Source organism: Mastigoproctus giganteus, chromosome 9 (genome assembly GCF_048544385.1).
Source record: "Mastigoproctus giganteus isolate SK-2022 chromosome 9, ASM4854438v1, whole genome shotgun sequence".
Classification (NCBI taxonomy): domain Eukaryota; kingdom Metazoa; phylum Arthropoda; class Arachnida; order Uropygi; family Thelyphonidae; genus Mastigoproctus; species Mastigoproctus giganteus.
Genome location: NC_143583.1, coordinates 100782860 through 100806018, shown reverse-complemented (window position 1 = coordinate 100806018; position 23159 = coordinate 100782860). Strand labels below are relative to the sequence as shown.

The 23159-nt window shown below is 38.4% G+C and overlaps 1 protein-coding gene across 8 annotated transcripts in view; it reads left to right on the top strand.

Moving 5' to 3' along the window:
- The window catches only part of LOC150080594 (neuronal acetylcholine receptor subunit alpha-7-like), a 267604-nt gene that overhangs the window by 202327 nt on the left and 42118 nt on the right, over positions 1–23159 (top strand). For 3 of the 8 annotated variants that reach the window (XM_090381717.1, XM_090381715.1, XM_090381714.1), the window contains one exon: positions 874–960. The exons of 3 other annotated variants lie outside the window; for them this stretch is intronic. In XM_090381717.1, the coding sequence (XP_090237843.1) occupies positions 874–960 (87 nt within the window). Of the gene's footprint in view, positions 1–873; positions 961–7224; positions 7312–23159 lie in introns of all 8 variants that reach the window. 2 more of the 8 variants (XM_090381719.1, XM_090381720.1) reach the window with 1 other exon arrangement.

The following is a 23159-nucleotide window of genomic DNA, read 5'->3' as shown; positions in this document are numbered from 1 at the left end:
TCCAGCGCCACATGGTCCTTTGTTGTTTCTGTTCTGTAAATTTTTTTCCATGGTCCTTGCAAATAAAACTCATTGTGAATATGATAAACTTTTAAATCCCCTTACATTTAACGTTTCAATTCAACTTATGTTGGGCATTCTCAGTTTTAAAGCGGGGACTGTAAAACAGAAGGTAAATTAAGCGCTAAGGTTTACCACTTTTTACTACAAAATGCAACGTACTGTACATTACGTAGCTATGAATTAAATACTACATGTGTTGTTTGTAGCAATTAAACATTTAAGTTAGATGAAAAAGTCCATTACATTAAAATAGATGTCTTTTTGTGTGGCTTTCGATATGTCCATAAAGCAATATTTGCTGAATTACCAAATTATGCATCCAGAAGGAAACTTTATATGCGTAGTTGACAGTCCTTATTGTAATTATTACATAAAAATGGATGTATTGCTTATTTTCTACGAATTTTGCGATAAATGCTTCACTACAAACGAAATCTATGGAATATGAATAGATTTTCACATAATACAAAGAAACAGACACTAGAACTCAATTATAGAGCAGCCACGCATTTTCCATTGTTCCAAAGAAGATCCAGTGGCCTCTGCACCCCATCAATTTCGGAAAAAAAAAAAAAAAAACTTTCCTACTGGCAGAAAGGGAGGGAATCTTTAATGCTCGTGCAGTTGGAGAGCACACATAAACTGCATTGGTATTAACCCACTAGGGGAGCTCAGGAACAGATTTCTTGTTCCTTTCTATTTAACAAACGCCCTGTAACGAATCCGGGACAACGAGGAGTTGCTTTTTAATTTATGAATTCATTGACTTCTTTTACTGGATTTTATTACATGGCATGTTATTGTTCTCAGGTGTGACCATTCTTCTCTCGTTGACGGTGTTTATGTTGCAGTTAGCCGAAACCACGCCGCCGACCTCCGATGCCGTTTCCATCATAGGTACAGCCCTAACTTGTTTGCATGTGTGTGTATTGATGTGTGTTCTGTAGATCTCTGTTAGGGTTGTTAGTTATGAGATCCCCCTGCACTGCTATGGTTCGCTAGTGTCCCGCACTCCCGTACCTAGTAGTATCCAAAAGAACCTACCCACTATTTTAGTTGCCTATTTAATTTCTCATGAGGGAGGCCTTCCCTGTAAGAGCCATGAACACCTTTTGAAAGTGACACAGAAAATGCCATTACTATATACAGCATAATTAACATAAAACCACTTTAATAGGTGTTGTTAAGATTTAATACCACACATAAAATGATACTGGTAATCGGAAAAACACTTATCATCACTAACATACTATACTTGGATGATACTTAAGCATATTTTAAAGCAGGTTGTTAAAATGACGCAATTTATTCGGAATTATCAAAATATAGAATTCGGAATCTGATATATATTATATAAAAATAAAATAACAGTCGCATTACATGATTATCCACCGTTATTCATTCTGGTACATACCAATATCGACGAATCAAGTGCATCTATACACGGCTTTTCAAAAAAATACTCCGAATCCAGTTGTAATATAATCGTATTAGCCCAGTGTGACCCTACATATAACACCAAGAGTTTCTTCCATATGAGTATCTAGTCTCCAGTGTTGAATCGCACTGAAGGCTACATTTATGCTCCTTAAACAGTATAGAAGCGATTCCAGAAAACATTTATCTTCTCTAAAGTGTACGGATAATTTCCACTGTGTTGAGGAAGAAATAAAAGAGGAAAAAATCCATTTCTTTTCATGTGCATCATGTCACTTTTTTGGGTTATAATTTATTGAACATTCCTTGTTCAATTCATGTGTGTTGTAACAATTATTCGAGTTATACGAGGGAGAGTGAATACATTAGGTGCTTTTATCCACGGATGTAAGTAGGGTAAATCTGAATCAATTCAAATTTTAAGGAAATTTGGAGTTTTTCTTCCAGCAAAACAGGCATCTCTCTCACTGTAAGCCAGCATTATGAGAGTGTGCTTAAAAGCCAGATAACGACATCTATTATGAAAACAGTAGTTGGTTGGAATAGTTAGAACAGGAACAGAGAGATCGCATTTCTTAAAAAGGAACAGAACTGCATCGGGAGCAGTAGAATCTTTTTGCTGAAATCTCTTTGGTAATATTAATTTTCTCCCATTTGTTTATATCTGTAACAATTGACCTTTTCCATATGAGCAATTATAAATACACATTTTGTGAAAATCTTTAAAGAATACAACTGTAATACAAACATTACAGTTATTTTAAAAGGTAAATATATATATACGTATATAATTATAAAAGAATAATCTTTCTTGTAAGTAAATTCGTCGTAATTTCACTAAAAATAGCTTATTTATAGAAGTAAATGCAAAAATTGGATACATTATTTAATGTATCTAGGGTAACTGTATCGAAAGTGATGTCTGCATTCACTATGGAAAAATAAAATCGGATAGGACGGATTGTGGAAGAAGATCGAAGCTGACTGAAAGAGACCGCCGGACACTGAAAAGAACTGTAGTCCAAAAACGAAACTACCGCTTCAAAAATAACTGCAGAACCTTAAAGGGAGATTCAGCAATCCAGTTCCTAGCAAAAATGTTCGGCGAGACCTTCATAAAGGTGAAATTTAAAGCAGAGCCTCTGTTGCCAAGTCACCCATTACTGATGATAATGCAATGGTGTAAGAAGCACAAAAACTGGACACTTGATGATTGGAAATGCCACATTTTAAGATGAATCATCATTTACAGTTTCTTCAACATCGGGAAGACTATGTTTGGCAATTGCTAAAGGAAGGATATCACCCTGACTGTCTTATACCAACCCTCAAACATGGAGAATAATCAGCAATGGTTTGAGCAACAATATCTTGGTATTCTTTAGATCCTGTCATCACCCTGAACTGGCGAATTACTGCCACTGATTATCTTGACATTTGGAGTGACCAAATTCATGCCATGGTGCAAACAAACATTGTTTCTCACAAACCATGTCATGTTTAAAGGTGATAATGCTCCAATATACACACAGCCAGATGCATCTAATCTTGGTTTGAGGAGCATGAAACTGAAGCTTGCATTTCATCTCTCATGGTTTGTACAATCAACAGACTTAAACGCCCCTCCAAATAAGTCACTGTGCGCATATCTGGAGAGGAGGCGAGAGGTACACTGCTCGACAAAATTAACAAAGCGCATAGAAAACGCGGTATAACTCGTGTAGCTTGCGATGAAGCGAACAAAATTTGGTATGATGTGCCATAGAATAATGATGAAATGAGGAGACAGCCAGAAATTTTAGACAGGTATAACGCACATTTATAGGTGTTCTATAAGAATACCAAAAAGGTCACGTTACAAAAGTTAATACAAAATGCTCGAAAATATGGTTACATGACATCAGTACTGCGTGTGATCTCCTCCAACAGCTAAATAGGTCTGACAGCAGTGAACTATGCTCGATATATGGGTACCTATATGACTCTGTGGCAACAAATCTCATTGTTTCACCAGCGAAGACCTTAGTAGTTCATGTTGGTTGTAGCAGCGCGATGGCTAGGACAATGTGTTGTTTAGAATCTCTAGTCTGGCCTTCACAACAACGTCTGAATCCGCCATTGGTATCTGGTGCAGCTGTGAAACTGTAGACAGAATGATGGAGATACGGCCAATCATTCTGCAGGCAGAATAATGGGCTGTATCGCCGAATGTGTTTAGAAATAGTGTATTCAAATTGTTAATTGTTCCTGGAAACCTAGCAGATTGAAACCTAAGAGGTTGATGCAACTGGTGAAATAAAAAGTTGTTTTTTTAATGAATTAATCAGCTTTAAAGTGCATTTAAGGGAACATCTCGATGTCATTGTGCTTTAGATATAGTAATTTCAAAGCGCCTATATATATATATACAGAGCTCTAAAAGACTACTGATTCTTAAATTCGCAACTGCGTGGATTGTCATGATCAGCGAGTGTAAATGTTCAATTTATTATTTTAAATACATTTACAGCTTTACAGATCCGTTTGAAATTTGAAACGAACATCGAGCATTAAAACTGCCATTTTTGAAGATGGAAGAGACGGTCCTCAATAAGAGATAACGTAGCCTGATCTGAGTATCAGAATGCGCATTATCTATGTCAATAACTTTTGTTATCTACTGTGTCCAGTGTTTCCATACAGGTAGATTAATTCTAAATACAATTTTGTCTTTATAAGATATTTAAGTATGTAATACTTTTCCAAGACATTTCACCAAACAATATTTTATAGTGAATGCCGAGACTCTTGCCAAAATTACAGTTTATCTCTAAAGTTGTAGTTCATTATTTCCTAAAGCTACCGAATTTTTTTATGTATTCCGTCATAAGATTCAATAGATATAAAGATGTAGGAAAATTTTATCAAAATATTTTTTATATCTAAAAATGGCTTTTCCTTATAACGAATGCTTATGCATCCATTGTTAACTCGTCTTCAATTCCTTAGTGCTCAAATCCCGCTCCCATTTTTCTCTTGAATACAATAATTTTGAACGATTACTATTATTCTGTTACATGTTCAACATCTTGAAGTTTTCTATAGGCTTCTTGATGATCGTCTGGGTTTCAATCCGCAGGTAGTTCATTCGATCCACTTCAGCTCTCTGTAGGCCCATGAAGCGTTAATAATTATCATCTTTGCGTCTTATGAAAAAGTCACTTCAGATAAAGCAGTAGCATGATACGGGAATCTGGGATGATATTTGTCACGTTTTCCTGGAGGTTTCTTTAACGGAAAGTATTTGATTCTATAGCAGTGAGTACCCTGTATAGGTTGAAAAGAAAAATATCCGTTGGTGTTGTAACTAAATTACTAAATTTTGAAAATATTCATAAGAAGTGAGGATGCGCCAAAGAACAGAATTAGAAGAGATAAAAGAGGAAGATAAAAAGTTAGTTCGGTGAGATTAGAGTTAAAGTGTCAATGGAAGTTGGCTAGTTGAGACATTGTTCAAAATGGCTTGAAAGAAAGAGGTAGTATAAAAACTGCAGCCATTATCAACCCACTGCAGGATGGAAGCCTCCTCAACAATTCATGTTGAAGGAAATGGACCATAATCTGCCACGCTGGTCCAGTGCGGGTTGGCAGATCGACCGTATTAGCAGTCAGGGGCTTGAACCCCGGTCTACTCAAGGAGCGTGTTCTACTACACTCCCGCTCTTGACCACTCGGCTACGGAGTATTACAGATGCCAATTCAGAAGAACAGTCGCCATAGAAGTATCCATATAAAACGCGTGTGGTAGAAACTAACGTCTATGTGGAAAAGTGGAGCGAGTTTCTAAGAGAAACTGATTAACCTGATTGCCCTCTTCTGAATCGACTTCAGAAGCTTGAGATAGATGCCACTTCAGATCTAGAATCAGTATTCCACTGTTAGTGGAGGGGTGGATTTAAAATATTCCTACAGCTGACACTTCCTACATCTACTGACTACAGAGTCAGTAGCCGTAGGACGTGGGAGGGATCAATTCGGTTTGATAATGGCTTTAAAATGTTTTCAAAAATATTAAAAGCTTTTTCTTCGAATGTGATGCGCAACTACTTCAGTTTCTCCAAATCTTTCCATGGAAGTTGTTGTTTTGATAAAACAGGACAGAAAATTAACGCAGTTCTTTTATCAGTGTTCATTAATGTCCCTTTGCCAGCACACCAACCCGAACATTACAAAATGAGGGCTCAGAACAGAGACTTAAGCAGACAAAGATTACACAATTAACACACTTACGCTGGTAATTACGAGTATTAATTATTAATTAGGCGTTATTAAATAATTCGCGTATCACATTACATAAGCATACTTGAATGTTACTGGAGTTTCCAAATCATGTTTCATTTATCTTTTTAACTAAATATTTTCCAAACGAATAGTTCATTAATATTTAAATATTTTCTTCTCAATAATATACCAGGGATATTGTAAGTGTCTGAGAAATGGGGATGCTGAAAATTTAAACGGCGCATTTGTCACTGTTCTGCAAGATTATGATTTGGAAGAGTAATAAATAAAAGTATTGTAATAAATCGTTTTAAACGTATGGTAATAAAACGTAATTTTCACCGAGCACTCCCTGTTCTTTCAACATCCTTTTATGTTACTTGAAACGTTACCATTTACTTATTATCTAGGAATGAACGGGTTTTTCAGTCCGCATAATATGCAAGTCAGCCCGTGAACTTGTACAGATATAATACACAATGGCGCAACTGGCCTGAGTTCGCATCAGAAACTCAGACTACGTTAGCGAACAAGACGTGCACACGCCTATGATTAGATATGTTAACGAGGGGAGGTTTATGAAAATAAAACATTAAACCATCTTAACAAGCACAGCAAATTACTGCTACAGCGAAGGTTGACGTCTTGTCAAGGCGCGGTTCTGCTCCTATGTACTAGGACACCTAGCGTTCAAAATAAGAATTTTAAATGTTGGGTGGCTGGATACATAGGTGCAGAACGTTTCCAAGACGCCAACCTTCAGTGTAGAAGTAATTTGCTGTATTTGTTATATAATAAAGTTATTTTTGATGGGAGGTTTCTTTTTATACTTTATTACACGTCCATGTAATTTCGCAGAAACACTAGGCAGCACGTTATTCTCTCATCATACCAATAAATAAATGCCTCTTCAGCTGCGCTTGTCTTCCTGTATACACTGTATCTACCACGAAACCAATTTTATAGGATGATATCGCGTACGCCGGAAGAAGTTAACCTCTGCTGCTCTGATTTATTACCCCGAGTTAATTAATTTCAACTGACAGTATAAGAGAGTCTCAGTGCTTTAGTGGTCTAACAGAAAAAAAGGCGTGATTTATCTCCAACACAAACAATCTTCTTACTTACTTCGATGTATTTCCACCTGCGAGATTCCTCAGAGATACCTAACCGAAATAAGCTCCAACTATACTCTCTTTTATGTAACTTTTCATCGCAGTTTTCCCTAACGACTTCCAAAGCAAAGCCCAGTAACCTATGATCTATCATCGTACACAAAAACGCACTCGATTTATATGCTATGCATCTTGAGCCTTCCAAGAATTGCAGAAAAGCATTCCACATCATATCCCATCCCATCACGTGGAAAATGAGACATTTCAAAAATGAACAAACGCCCTGTGACGAATCCGAGTGTATCCGAAAGATGTTTTTGTTTACTACATGGCGTGTTATTGTTCCCAGGTGTGACCATTCTTCTGTCGTTGACGGTGTTTATGTTGCAGTTAGCTGAAAATCTGCCTCCAACATCCGACGCAGTGTCCATTATAGGTACAGATTTATGTTCTGTCTGTCCTGTACGTTGTTTGTGCGTGTTGTTGTTGTGTGTTCTGTTGTAGATTCCAGTAGCTTGGAAATCGAGAATATCACGTAAACGGAAAATATGAAAGAATTACAGCAAGATGTGATCTCTTCAGAAAAGTTCGTGACCTGGAGAGTAACATCAAGGAGGATTTATTCTTTCTGTACAAGGAGGATTTATTCTTTCTAAATTCTTCCATCCATTGAACATATTATCAGACATTGATTATTTAAGCTTCAAAAGCTTAAATGTAACAAGTTCAAAAGTCTCATAGTTCAGATTTTCCCATTATCACTGCAATGAAGTAAATTCTCAGTTTCTGTCTTTTTTTAATTAGTAACGTCAATCAAAATTCTGTTTGATTAATTTACCATCTAATACCCTTGTGAAAGTTATATTGCAATTATGGATTCTTAAAAAAAAACAGTCTAATAAAATACTAATTTTGTTTTTTGGTTTTTCTAACTCCTGCTGTCAACATACGAAAGTTTTTCTGATTGCAAAATAAAGAGGCGAAATAGAAAATCTCCCCCTTTAACTCTCCGATTACATATAAATGAAAATTATTTTTCTTAAAGACTTATAATTCGGACTTAGCAGAATAATGTCTTATTCAAAAACATTATTTAAAAGAAAGAGGAATTATTCATTGAGATCTACAGCACAACACACATCTCTCATACCCATGCAAATAAACAATCTGTCCTTCAGATGGCCTGCGTTCATTCGTAATATCAAATGGACTGTACTCTCAAATAGCTATATCTACGATACTTGGGATTTTGGGAGAAATTTAGTTAGGTTAAGATGAAATATTTAGAGCATAAATATTATCAAGTGAAATTGGTCTTTGGTAGCGATTGATTTGAATACAAAATGCCAAAGTTTAACATCAGGTGAGATGTGACCAGTTTTTTTTGAGTCGAGAGCAAATCTTTTACTTTTATAAAATAAAAGATTAAATAGATGGTTACAAATATATTGCAAAACTATTGTTGTTGGGCGAGCAGTGATCCTTTGGGAGGACCATGAGATTCTTTAGCATGTGATGCCAAAAGTAAGGAGGTTGCAGAATACAGTCTAATTCTATATATTACGGTGAATATGTAAACTCTTCTGGTTTTAACTACCCGTCTACACATGCACGCAGTGGCGAAATTATCATACCGCTGGGGGTTGGAGAAGTCTAAAGGAAACGAACAGATAACTTTTTATGGTTGTTGGGGGATGTATTTTGATGATATGGGATCATTCTGCAGTCTGACATTGGAGGGCCCAGAATTTATAGTTTCGCCTCTGCATGGGCGTCTTTATCCACGTTGTTAATCGAATTCAGTGAGGGACTGTTCCTCGCTGAAATAAGGAAGCATTAAATATTTTATTCAGATTGTGTAAAACAAATCTAACATCAAGGATTTCGATCTACAATTATTAATACATAATTACTGAGTCGACAGCTTAATTTATGGGCGTTGCTGTTATTCTCCTTGGTAAGTATATTCTTTTCTAATTATATTATTTTTGTTTAGACTAATTCAATTAGAAATGACTGAGTGAGGTCAGTATCTAAGGATTTTAGCTACATTCAGTAATACGTACTCTGTTTCAGCATCGTTCTAATCAAATTTCTTCTGACTGCACATTATATTGTATATTAATTTCAACTTTCTTTCTGCTTTTATAAATATGAATAATAACAATAATGTTTCTAATTTTGAAATTGGCCTTTTTCTGGGCTGCCCAACTTTTTGTTTTAAAGTTAAGTGTTTATAATATAAACATTGATTTGTTTACAGGCGCTCAGTAAACACTTAAGAAATATGGGATCGAAATTTAAAGGCAAATGACCAGAATAATTATTAATGGAGGCGGTGAATAGAATAAAACGTAGTAATTTGTAGGAAACAAGAGATTCGGGGGTAAAAAATGTAAAATTGAAAGTTAAGGCTTAATTCTAAATAGTTATTTTTTTCATGTGCAGTAGAGTTGTTGTCTTTCGATGACTTAAGATAGTTGGAAGGTTAGATATAGCATCGAGACAACTAAAGCGATGATACGTCGATATATAATATTTAATGTGCAATCTGTGGTCGGTTTGCCAATTTTTCTTGAAGAAAAACCCTAATTTTCAGAAAGAAAGACCGTGTTCTCCTTCCCGTGAATGACTAACTCGTCCATGGTATGCCAAATACCCATCAAAATTACCAAAGAAGAAAATCTTTGGGAATGTGTACCACCGGCAGGTTCAAATACGAACTGAGCAAGAAAAGAACAACCATCAATTATCTTCCTTTCAGTAGAAAAGAAACTAATTTATTTCCTTTCACGTAGTGTTTAAACTATTGGCTTAATTTTTTTTTTTTTATGTGAATCCCAAACACGAGAGGTATTAGGACCTATAGTACTTAGTACCGTGCTTGGGTTTGAGGTTAAGAAGACGAAAGAAGATATTTGTTGACATTGGACTTGAACTTCTGTAGATTGTAATTTTCAGGAAATACGTATGAAGGAAGGGTGTTCCAGAAAACGGCAGTTGAATGAATAAATGAGGAAGATGAAAAGTTGGTTCTGTGGGTTTGAAGTTGGACAGTAAATGGATGTTGGCTGGTGGCGGCACGTGTTCGGACTGTTTTGAAAGAGAGAGCAGGAATTATAGAAGCCAATTCAGAAGAACAGTGCCCATGGAAGTATCTGTAGAAGAGGCATGCAGCAGAAACAGTGCGTCTATGAGAAAGCGAGTGGAGAGACTCTGTTAGAGATGAATCATTAATTAACCTAACTGCCCTCTTCTGAATGGAATCAAGAAGCCGGAGAGAGGTTTTGGGGGCACCACCCCAGATGTGGGAACAATATTCCATGGCAGGGCGGATTTGCGATTTATACAGAGTGAGCAGCTGTTTGGAAGAAAAGTAACGCCGAGAGCGAAAGAGAAAACCAAGTTTTTTAGATGCAGAGGAAGCAATATTTGTAATGTGCTTGTGCCAAGAGAGATTAGAAGTCAGGGTAATCCCCAAAAGAGATATATCATTTTGCCAAGAAATCGGAGTGTCACTAAAGATAAGCATAGGAGTAGAAGAATCCTTTTTGCGAGATATAAGACAAGACTGAGTTTTAGAAGGGTTGAAATCAACTAAGTTGCCTTTGCCCCACTGGAGAATTACCGGAAGATCGGCATTTAAGGAATTGGTAGCAGATTTTCGAGAAGTTGAAGCTGATTGAGCAGGACAAGGTTTCTCAAAATGGAAAGTTGAATGCAATGTGCTATCATCGGCAAAACTATGGATAGGATTTCCAGTCAATGGAAGAAGGTCATTGATATACAAGAAGAAAAGAGTGGGGGACAGAACTGAACCTTGGGGGACACCGGCATTAGTGGAGAAGTTAGAAGACAGAGAGCCATCTACCATCACCCTCAGTGAGCGATCAGAGAGAAAACTGGATAACCAATTACTAAAAACAGTTGGCAAACCATAAGATGGAAGCTTGTTTAGAAGACCTTTATGCCAAACACGATCAAAAGCCTTTGAGATGTCAAGAGCAACTACTTGTGTTTCACCGAACCTTTCCATTGACCTAGTCCATAAATGGGTAACATAAGCCAGAATATCTCCAGTGGATCGACACTGACGGAATCCATACTGGTGATCGTTGATCAGACGGAAGGTTTCTAGGTAGTTTAAGAGTTGGCGGTTAATTGATTTCTCCATTACTTTAGAAAGAGTAGAAGTAATTGCAATGGGACGATAATTGGATGGGAGGGATTTGTCACCCTTTTTAGGAACTGGCTGGATATGAGCAAATTTCCAAGCAGAAGGAAAAACACCTTTGGAATAAGAAAGTGAAAAAAGGCGGCAAAGAATAGGAGTAAGTTCAGGAGCACAGGTTTTGAGAACAAGTGGAGAAATACCATCAGGACCTGGAGCTTTCTTAGCATCAAGATTCATCAATATCCTTCTGATATCCTTTTGACGGAAGACCACAGGAGGCATTGAATGGAGCGTGTTGGGAATGGTGGGAGGTGTTTTACTTACCAAGATCATTAATACATTAGCTGGAAGAAAAATGGGATGCTAGAAGGTCAGCTTTATCCTTGGCTGAAGTGGCAACAGAACCATCTGGTTTGGACAGAGGTGGGAGTAAAGATGGGCAAAAGTTGCGGCCAGTAGCTTTGGCAAGAGACCAGAATGCTCGGCTACCATTAGGGCAAGAAGCAAGTTTTCTACTCTTAGCCTGTTCAAACTCTAGTTTGGACTGGTTAATAACTGCTTTACAACTCTTGCGAGCTTTGGTGTAGGCAGAAAATGAAACTGAAGAATTAGAAACAAGCCAATTACGATATGCAACATTCTTCTCTTGGACAGCCTTAGCACATTTATTGGAAAACCAAGGTTTAGATAAAGGACGAGATTTTAAAGTGGAGTGTGGGATAAAGGATTCCATTCCTGCAAGAATAATTTCACTGACACGATCTGAGCAAACGTTGACATCAGAAGTTTTGAAACAGTAATCCGACCAAGGAAAAGAAGTCTCGCAGGTCATCCCATTTTGCATTCTTGTAATGCCAAACAACACGTGGTTGGGAATAGCCATGAGATAAAGGTTCCATTGGAGAAGAGACAATCACCAAGTTGTGATCTGAAGTGCCTAAAGGACCTCTCACTTCGACCGTGTACTTAGAAGGGTTGTTTGTGAGAAAAAGATCAAGCGTATTGGCTGTATGATTAGGATTGTCCGGTATTCTTGTAGGTAAATGAACAATCTGTGCTAGGTCATTAGTAATTGCAAAAGCCTCAGCATCTCGACCTGCTGGGTCGGTGTGACTAGAAAACGGAAGCCAGCTGGAGTTGTGAACATTAAAATCACCAAGGAAAATTACTTCACTGTTAGGAAAGTTGGACTGGAGAAAGTCAAGTTGCAAAGAGAGGAAGTCAAAGAGCTCCAAGTGATTAGTGGAGTTGGGAGAACGGTAGAGAAAACAGATGAATTTGACACAATGAGGTAGAGAGATTTTAAGCCAGAGAAGATCAAAGAGAGGAGATTCCAAATTGCCAAGTCTCTGAGACGGAATATCAGAACGGACATATGCACAAGTACCACCTTTGAGGCGAAAGAAATCATACAGCGAATAATTTGGGCATCTGAGATGAGCAGTAGATGAATCAACCGATAACTGAGATTCTGTCAGAAAAAGTACATGGGGTTTGGCAGACTGCAAGTGGAAATGGACATCGTTGAGATTAGAATTGAGACCACGTATATTTGTGAAATGAATTAGGAAGTCCTTGGGAGGTTTAGATCTTTTCGCAGATAAGCTTGCTCTATTAGTTTGACAATTCATGGTGTATTCAATAGTAAGGAAAAGTAGGTGGGACATGCTGTATGAAGTAATGAAATTTTTGGATATGGCGTACATGTGGTAAGAATATACCCAGATCCTTGACATAACGTGGCCTCGACAATGCTCCCCGCATACACACTACTCGGACTCCCTCCAGTCACTATCTGGCAGAGTAGAGGCAGCAAGATTATACACTAGCTGATCCGGAAGCTTCCTAGAGAGTTACCAATAGGTTCAGTCCGGTGTACTAACTAGCGGCCGGCCTGCGAACACCGTTTTAGAGCTGTACCCTCGAAATGTAAGGAATATTGGATCTCGCCACGACGTTCATCATAACCTCAAAAGTCATCAATCATACTGCATGATGGAAAAGATAGGGAAAGGTTGACCGGAACTTAGCTCTAGAGACTAAACATGGGTTCCACCATTTCAAGCCTCCAATAAGCAAAGTGGTGGTATTTCACCCGTTGATGAGAGAAATTTAACAAACTTTCGAATAATGAGTTTGTAATTTTGAAATAATGCAACCAAGCGCCCTATTTTAAGGCTGTCGAAAGATATCTGTAAAGATAAATAAACAGCTACCTCTACCTTGGTGCATGACTGCATGGATTCCGCCACCTTGAAAACCGACTGTTTCCAAATAATGCCAGCCGTGTGGGCGATCAATGTTGCTGACAGACTTTGACCAATAATCAGAAATAAACTTATCAGTTTTTGCATAAAATGTCCCTTATGTTGGTTTTTCGGTTTTCATTTGAATGACCTTTGTATATTTATATATTTTTAAAAATAAACATCAGCAAAAAAATTAGGAAACTTCAGGAAGAATTTATATAATGTTCGTATCACGATCACCACTTATTCAACTAAAATCGTCAGGTTCTTTATGGGTCTAATCTAGGCTCAACTGCCAAACTAGTCAATTACCAATTTATATATTGCTTCCAGTCCCATTTTCCTTAGCCCGAGTAGGTAAGGTAATGGGCCTACTTTTAGAGTAGCATTATTGGTACAAATAACGACTCGGTCCTATAAAACCGAGATAGAATACCATCAGGTGAACCTTATTTGACTCCACGGATTTATAGAGACAGAGAAATTGGTCCCACTGCGAGGATCTGGCTGCCTTCCCTTCTTAGCTTGATTTAATGCTGTCCGGGTTTTATCTGCGAAAGATGTTTGAAAGTAGCCAGTGAGCACGTGAACACACACCACAATTTGTGAGACTCGCGGAAAAGAGCTATTCCAAAGGGCCCGATCATGACTACTGAACGCTGTCGGTAACAGGAGAAAGAAAGGTAGCTATTCAATTACGAAAAGTTGCAGTGGTGTATAAGAAACTCTTGGATGTCCTAGCACAGAAAACACCCGAGGGACGACCAATATTTCTCGAGCAAGAAAACTCTTAAAGATCCCCTTTTTTGCAGAGTATTGTAAACGTTTCTGAGAAAATGAAGTGGGACAGAAATGACAAATGGAACAGGAACTGCGGGATACAACTAACATGTGTTACCGACACACGCACGCACTCGAGATAACTGAAAGGGAAAATTGCCATCTATCTCTAGTGAGAAAATGTATAAAGAATTACATTTCCCATAGAGCACGCCCATGAGGACATTCGTTTACTTACTTGCTTGCTTTTGTACAACCCGCTGTCCGGAAGGGAGCTAAGGAAACCTAAAAGTTTTGTGGGCTTTAGTGTAAATTGCGACTATAAATCTAAGACGTGTTTGCATTAGGGGAACACGAAGGTAATATGAGGGAGGGATTCGTGTGCCATTTAACGTTAGCAGAAGGTACAATGAAGCTACTGTACAGCATATCGAATCTACAAAGGTAGTTTGCCCTCTTCGTGATTCTCGAAGAATTTTCCGTTTTTGTCAGTAATATTCTAATAGATTGCTAGCGAACATGTCGCATGAAGTTCCTCAAATTAACTAAAAGTTTCCAAAATAATGGATTTTTTTTTTTTTTTGGGTCATTTTCAGTTCAATTCTGAGTTAGCTGATTGCAGGATACTCAGCTTGGTTTTGTAAAAGGGAAATCATGTTTAACTAATCTGGTTCGCTATTTTGAAAGGGTCACTCACGAGCCGGATTTAGGGAATAATTTCGACATTGTTTATTTAGATTTCAGCAAAGCTTTTGACTCAGTCCCACATGAGCGGTTGCTTTATAAACTGGAACAGGTTGGAATCACTGGGAAAATCCTTAGATGGATGGCAGGATGGCTTCAGGGCAGGAGGCAGAGGGTTGTGATAAATGGCTATTCCTCAGATTGGGTTGATGTAAGAAGTGGGGTTCCCCAAGGATCAGTATTAGGACCACTGTTGTTTTTAATTTTCATAAACAACATCGATGAAGGGATAGAGGGCGTGATGTCTAAATTTGCAGATGATGTTAAAATTGGTAGAGTAGCTCAGAGACTTCTGAGCTTCTTCAGAGAGACCTAGATAGACTTCAAGAATGGTTAGAAAAATGGCAGCTATGCTTTAATCCAACAAAGTGTAAGATATTAACACCTGGGAAACAGTAATCCTAAAATAACTTATTCACTTGGTGGAGTTCAACTAAACTCAGTACTGGAGGAAAGGGACTTGGGTGTTACGATACGGTCAGACTGAAATTCTCTGAGCATTGTAAACAGGTTGCAAGGAAGGCCCATGGTGTCCTCTCGAACTTTTGCAAGTAGAGATAGGGACGTGATAATCCCATTATATAAAGCTTATGTTACACCACACTTGGAATACTGTGTTCAAGTATGGAGACCGCACCTAAAGAAAGACATCGAGCTTCTTGAAAGGGTGCAAAGAAGGGTAACTCGCCTGGTGAGATCGGCAAAAGGGCGTCCTTATGAAGAAAGACTTCGAATATGTGGGTTGCAGAGTTTGGAAACTAGACACCTTAGAGGAGATTTGATTGAGGTGTTTAAGGCTCTGAGAGGCATCAGTAAAATGAATGAGGATAAAATTTTCAAGATTATAAATGATGCTAGAACTAGGGGACATAAATTCAAGTTACGGGAGAAATGTTTAGATTGGACTGCAGGAAGTTTTATTTTAGACAGCGAGTTATAAATTATTGGAATAAGTTGCCTACATGGGTGGTAGAAGCTGTGACAGGTTTGGAGAAATTCAAAGGTCATTTGGATAGTACCTTCGGGTCAGGGAAGCGCATAGGAAGATAGGTTTAATTTCCTTTTCTTTTATTATTATTATTTATTTTTATTCATTATTTTTTTTAATCATTGTTTTATTCGTTTTTTTTTTTTTTTTTTTTTTTTTGGCTGGTGCAGCATAAGCCATAGGCTTTCTTGCAACATGCGGCCTTTACTAATACTAAATACTAACGTCGCGGAGTGGATTTTTTACAGCTACTTAGTTACTGTTGCTTTTCAAAATATATAAAGAAAATCACAAATGAACATTATTCATTGCCAAACATGCCAGTCATCTGGTAGTGTACAACTAAGAGGACTGCTGGTTAAATTGAAAAACATTTTGCAATTGTTTCTGACCAGGAATCTCTTTATGGCTGCAGTGTATCCATCTGTGAATGGGCTGTCGTTGATAGTATAGTTGGCAGAATCGTCATCCATTCCAAGCCCAATGGAAAAGACCGGAGCTAAAGTATCGTCGATGACGTGAGTAATTTTTATGGGCCTTTTTCACAACGTGGCAGAGTTATTCGTCTCAAGATAGGGCAATATGGTTTTACTCCGGAAATTCAGATTTTTTTGTGCAGCAAGCAGAAAATCTATCTCAGAGCAGACGCAATTTACAGACATATTATATACAGCTATGGCCTGCGTAGCCGAGTGGTCAGAGCAGGAGTGCACTAGCAGACGCTCTTTGAGTAGACCGGGGTTCAAGCCCCTGACTGCTAAATACAGTCGATCTACCAACCCGCACTGGACCAGCGTGACAGATTTTAGTTCATTTCCCTCAACATGAATTGCTGAGGAGGCTTTCATCCAGCGGTGAATTGGTAATGGCTGCTCCTTACCTTACGTGATATACGGAGCAATACGGCCTTAGTCGCTGATACCCTTATTACAATGGTGAATGGGCTCGTCGAACAGAAAAATGCGCAATGTCATAAGGTATAATTGTACAGAACTGATTCCGGGAAGGTGAGAGTGAATTCAACTTATTGCAGTGGCCTTCCTAGTCAGCAGATCTCAGTAAAATTGAGCACCCATAGGATGAGGTGAACGAGCTATTCGGAGTGAAGTTCCGCAACCATCCAATTTGGAAAACTATGAAAAGAGCTATGAGCTCTTCCACTGTAAAGGGATTGGTTTCTTCCTGAGAAGCATAGGTTTGATTAGGTGATCATATTACTATGTTAGTATTAGTATTAGTAACGGCCGTATGGTGCAAGAAAGCCTATGGCTTATGCTGCACCAGCCAAAAAAAAAAAAAAAAATCCGAACAAAACAATGATAAAAACAAAAAATAAATAAATAACTAAATAATAATAATTAATAAATAAAAAAAATAATAATAAAATAAAAAATAAATAAAAAAAATAATAATAAAATAAAAAATAAATAAAAAAAATAATAATAAAATAAAAAATAAATAAAAAGGAAATGAATCCTATCATCCTATGCGCTTCCCTACCCGAAAGTACTATCCAGATGACCTTTGAATTTCCCCAAACTGTCGGCCTCTACCACCCATGAAGGCAACTTATTCCAATAATTTATAACTCGCTGGCTAAAATAAAACTTCCTGCAGTCCAATCTAAACATTTCCCCCCGTAACTTGAATTTATGTCCCCTAGTTCTAGCATCATTTATAATCTTGAAAATTTCGTCCTCATTCATTTTACTGATGCCTCTCAGAGCCTTAAACACCTCAATCAAATCTCCTCTAAGGTGACTAGTTTCCAAACTCTGCAACCCACATATTCGAAGTCTTTCTTCATAAGGACGCCCTTTTGCCGATCTCACCAGGCGAGTTACCCTTCGTTGCACCCTTTCAAGAAGCTTGATGTCTTTCTTTAGGTGCGGTCTCCATGCTTGAACACAGTACTCCAAGTGTGGTCTAACATAAGCCTTATATAATGGGATTATCACGTCCCTATCTCTACTTGCAAAAGTTCGATAGATCATCGATAGGACACCATGGGCCTTCCTTGCAACCTGTCTACAATGCTCAGAGAACTTCATGTCTGACCGTATCGTAACACCCAAGTCCCTTTCCTCCAGTACTGGGTTTAGTTGAACTCCACCAAGTGAATACGTTATTTTGGGATTACTGTTTCCCAGGTGTAATACCTTACACTTTGTTGGATTAAAGCACAGCTGCCATTTTTCTGACCATTCCTGAAGTCTATCTAGGTCTCTCTGAAGAAGCTCAGCTTGACAGTGATCATTAAAAACTCTACCAATTTTAACGTCATCTGCAAATTTAGACATCACGCCCTCTATCCCTTCATCAATGTCGTTTATGAAAATTAAAAACAACAGTGGCCCTAATACTGATCCTTGGGGAACCCCACTTCTTACATAAACCCAATCTGAGGAATAGCCATTTATCACAACCCTCTGCCTCCTGCCCTGAAGCCATCCTTCTATCCATCTAAGGATTTTCCCAGTGATTCCAACCTGTTCCAGCTTATAAAGCAACCGCTCATGTGGGACTGAGTCAAAAGCTTTGCTGAAATCTAAATAAACAATGTCGAAATTATTCCCTAAATCCAGCTCGAGAGTGACCCTTTCGAAATAGCGAACCAGATTTGTTAAACATGATTTTCCCTTTACAAAACCATGCTGAGTATCCTTGAGAATTTCAAGTCGATCCAAATGATCCTGAATTCCACCCTTGATCATTGCCTCCATGATTTTCCCTACTACTGAAGTCAGACTGACAGGTCGATAATTTCCCACTTCACTTTTAGAGCCACCCTTATGTATGGGAGATACATTTGCACTTTTCCAATCCAAGGGAATCTCCCCAGAGTCTAGTGATGCTCGCATAATTAGCCTCAATGGTTCAATGCACTCGCTTGCCGCCTCTCTTAAGATTATAGGGTATATTCCATCAACTCCAGGAGCCTTACTGGTCTGTAGGCTCGAAAGTTTTTTCATTAAATAATCTTGCGAAATTTCAATATCATTAATTACATATTTTTTAACTTCGCTCCCACAATTTCCCATTGCCACAAAAGGCTTTTCATTTGTAAATATCGATGCAAAATAACTGTTGAGTTCATCTGCAACAGCAGCTGGTGTATTTATTACTATCCCCTTTCCCTTACGTAAAGGTCCGATCTGGTTTGTCCTGCTCTTCTTGACATTTATATATGTGAAGAATTCTTTATCCCCCCCCTCTTTGCTCTGTTTGCTAGTGATTTCTCATAAACTGCCTTTGCCTGTCGAACCTTTTCTGTGGCTCTATTACACATCACCTTGTAGCTGTTATAGGCTTCAGTACTTTTTATTGCTCTGTAACTTTTCCATGCCACCTTTTTCTGCTCAAGTATTGTGGCAACTTCACTATTCATCCAACTTGGAACCCTTCTCGTGGAGTATTTTTTTAATGGTATATACGCATTCAAGGCATCTGTGATTAATGTTTTAAAAGCGTACCACAGTTCAATTGTATTCATTCTCTGCGCGATATCTACCCAGTTAATAGAGGCCATGTAGTACCTTAAGGCATCGTAATTTCCTTTTCTGAAATTAAAACCCATTCCTTTGCCTTTTACTTCTGCTACCTCTCTCGTCATCATCCACCGTAGAACTCCGTGATCACTTCCTGCTACTGGTTCCTCTACTGTCAGCCCTGTTATGTCCTCTGATTCATGTGTGATGATGAGGTCTAGGATATTCTTTTCTCTAGTACTTTCCCTGACATGTTGATACAAATAACAGTCATCTAGTTGATTTAAAAATTTTGTTCCCCATGTCGAGTTTCCTTCCCATTTACTCCAATCAATTAGAGGCAAATTGAAATCACCCATAATAAGGCATTGACGCTTACTTGCCCATTCCATTTGCATGTAGAGGCTTTTGTCATAATCTTCACAATCACCTGGTCTGTAGATTACGCCTACTCGCATTGTACCTTTGTTTCCAACTATCTCACACCATACAGACTCTATACTAGCATGTGAAATGTCTGAATCCGGGAAAGCTATCGTCGCACTCAGGCTGCTTCGGATAAGAAGCATTACCCCACCACCCCTTCTATCTACTCTGTCCTTCCTAAATACATTATACAAGCCGTACTGAAACTCATCATCCCCAATTTCCGGGTGGCACCACGTCTCTGTAAGCCCTATTATGTCCGCGTTACTTGTTTTAACCAGCAGTTCGAATTCGCTCATTTTATTGACGACACTTCTAACGTTACTGTATAAACAATTAAGATTTACTGATCTTGTATATTTAACAACCCTAACACAGCCCTTGAAGTTTTTTAGGCTCTCTTCCCTGATATTAGCTACCCGCTCACGTGAAACGTTTTTGGCCCCATAACATCTAGATAATACGTCCAGTTGGGGTAACAGATAAGAACTTTTAAGGTATGTGCAAGAGTTACATTGACCAATATTATCAGATAAACGCGTGTCAGTATTACCCACATCCCCCCTAACTAGCAGTTTCCCTGAGCCTTTAAGGTATCCTCAATAATACTGGCAAAAACCTTTGCACCACCTTTGTTTAAGTGTATCCCGTCTCTACAAAACAAATTCCTTCTACCTACAAGTGTGGGCCATGCTGATAGAAATTTACCCCCTAAAGCCTTGCAGATTCCTTCAAGTCTTGAGTTAATCCACAAGGCTCTTAACATATAATCCCTCCTATCGTGTCTGGGCAGAATTGCAGACACATAGACATTATGGCCTAGCTCGCGACATTTCCTCAGCATGGTCCTATATTTTTCCAACAAATCGTCAGATCGTGTACGTTTAATATCATTTGTCCCCACATGAATAATAATATTTTCTTTACCCCCTTTAAAATCTGACAGTCTGTTGGTGACATCATCAATAGTTGCTCCCGGCAGACATACCCTGGTTCTGCTCCACCTATCTTTATTACAAAAAATATTCCCCGTTTCCCTGACAATGGAGTCTCCTAATAAAACAATGTCCTTCTTAACCAGAGTAGTTTGCACTTGGTTTTTCTGTTTTGAGGTTCGAATCGGGTGTGCATCACTTGGTAGATTGCTGGAGTTTTGAGTCCCTGACGAGCTCCCAGATGCATTATTTTCGAGGGCAAGCACTCGTTTTTTCAGGAACTCAAATTGTTCCATCAGTGCACCAAATTGTAATTTAAGATCGGTGCACTCCTTACATCGATCACAAAGAAAAGAATCCCCAGTTGAGGTAGGATTAGTCACCAGGTTGACCTTGGAAAACATTCCACAGGTTCCACAACGGATTAAATCATGACTCACCCGTAAATCGCCATCTGCTATTTCCGTGTGAGTCACAATACCCTGTGACGTGTTTAAGGCAGATCTCGTAACTACCATTATGAAATGAAATAAATATCAATAAAAGTAACTTTAAAAAATTATATCTATAATATTATTAGAATCAAACAGTTACAGGAAAACCTATAACAAAATAATCCAACAATATCTAAATAAATCAAATATTTAAAAGCACTATCCAAAAGTAAACCACTTAACTGAGGAGCCCTGTCTAAGCGCGTCCGCTCACCTCGAATGCCAACGTACGAATCGATGTGCTCAGGTAGATCGTCTGCTAGATTATCTTCAGGAAACAGTCTGTCAAGTGTGGAGTTGATGGAGTCAGTCCAGAGGTCTCAGTGTTCCCAGTGGTTACAGTGCCAAAGATGTCAGGCCTGAAAGTCTTTTCCCTCGCTATTTTGTACAGAAGACCCCAGGGGTTGAAGTTCCCTGAGTTTCGGACAAAGCAATGGCTTTGGTGTGTTCGTTCTTTTTAGCATATAATTGCTGTGGAATCTAGCTAATTCACAGGGGATCCAGTCGCGATGGCGTGGATAAAAATGGACCTCTTTGCGGGGTGCAGTAAGCTCTTGGCACCACCAAGAGCAGGCAGTGGGACGGACAGATTTTTTCCTGGCTGACCTGCAGGAGGCCTTCAACAACACTTTCTGCATCATTTCTGCTATTTCAGTGGCTGTACAGGAGTTCAGGCGGTTCAATTCACGTGGAATAAAGTCTTTGACCACAGAGTCATTAAACGAGGATCAGTCAATGCTCTTGATGGAAAACCGCACTAATGCAGGTGGTCTGGACATCCTGGACGTGTTAGTTGCGTTTTGGGTTATATCGAATGTGATAATTCTATGGTCGCTAAGGGTCCAGTCTGGTATAGTCTGCCAGGCATGGACCTAAATTGCTGGTGGTGATAGTGACATCAAGAATAGAACAAAATCCAGGAATTTCGACAAGAAGGGTTGCTCTGCAAGGGCGTGTACTGCGTCATAGCAGTGTGTGGCGAATTTTACATCGCCAATTACTGTATCCCTACTATCCAGCGCGTACAAGGTCTCAGAAATACAGACTACCCTCCCAGAGTGCTCCCATAGTTAGTTGTGGATTTTATCAGAAAATGTGCATTATCTCGAAAATGGTTCATTTGCCACCCGATGTTCACTGGGACTTTTTTGCTTATTTAATTTGTACTTTTAATCTTTAAATTATTGACCATTTTTGAAACACTCTGTATATGGATACCGTCATATGTTTTTTTATTTCAGCAAAAGTTCACTAAGCAATTATCTTTTTATAGCAGCCTTAAAAACCTAGATGGATAAGTTCGGCAAATTTTGAATTGAATGGTAAGTGGATATTAGCTAGTTGTGCATGTTTTAGGGGTGTAATTAAAGAAAGAGATGGAATTACAGATGCCAATTCACAAGTACGGTGCCCGTGTAAATATCCGTAGAAAAGGCAGATAAGTTTGAAGTTAGGCAATAGGACGATAATGGAAGTCCAAGGATTTGTATTCTTTATTGGGAGTTGGTTGGCTAGACATGGACAAGCTGTCCTGTAGATGGAAAAAATGTTTCATTAGCGCCAAAACATCTCTCTTAAAGTACTTTGCCGTTATCTTCAGATGATTTAAATCAGTGAAGATTATTTCTCACCGTTCAGCTTCTGCTTAACATTAAAAACAACTGCTCGTTACAAAAAGAGAATAAACTAAATTAATTACACCACTGGTTTCGTTTGGTAACCAGTAAAATTCAGGAAAGCAAGTACACGTTTATTTGCAATCAACTTGAAGAAGAATCAATTTCTTTGTATATATGCAATCAACTGAATGTATGAAAAGCGAGAATAAGCTGCCACTTTTATTATGTGACGAGGTCAGAAAGCCCACGAGACCCAAGTCTCCTTAAAAAAGAAATTCAATTAAAATCACTATAATCACATGAAAAAGTCCGGAACAAAATCAATTTGCAGTACCGCAAGAGAAACCTTTGTTTTTCTATAATAACTCTTCAAAACTGCAACGTCTT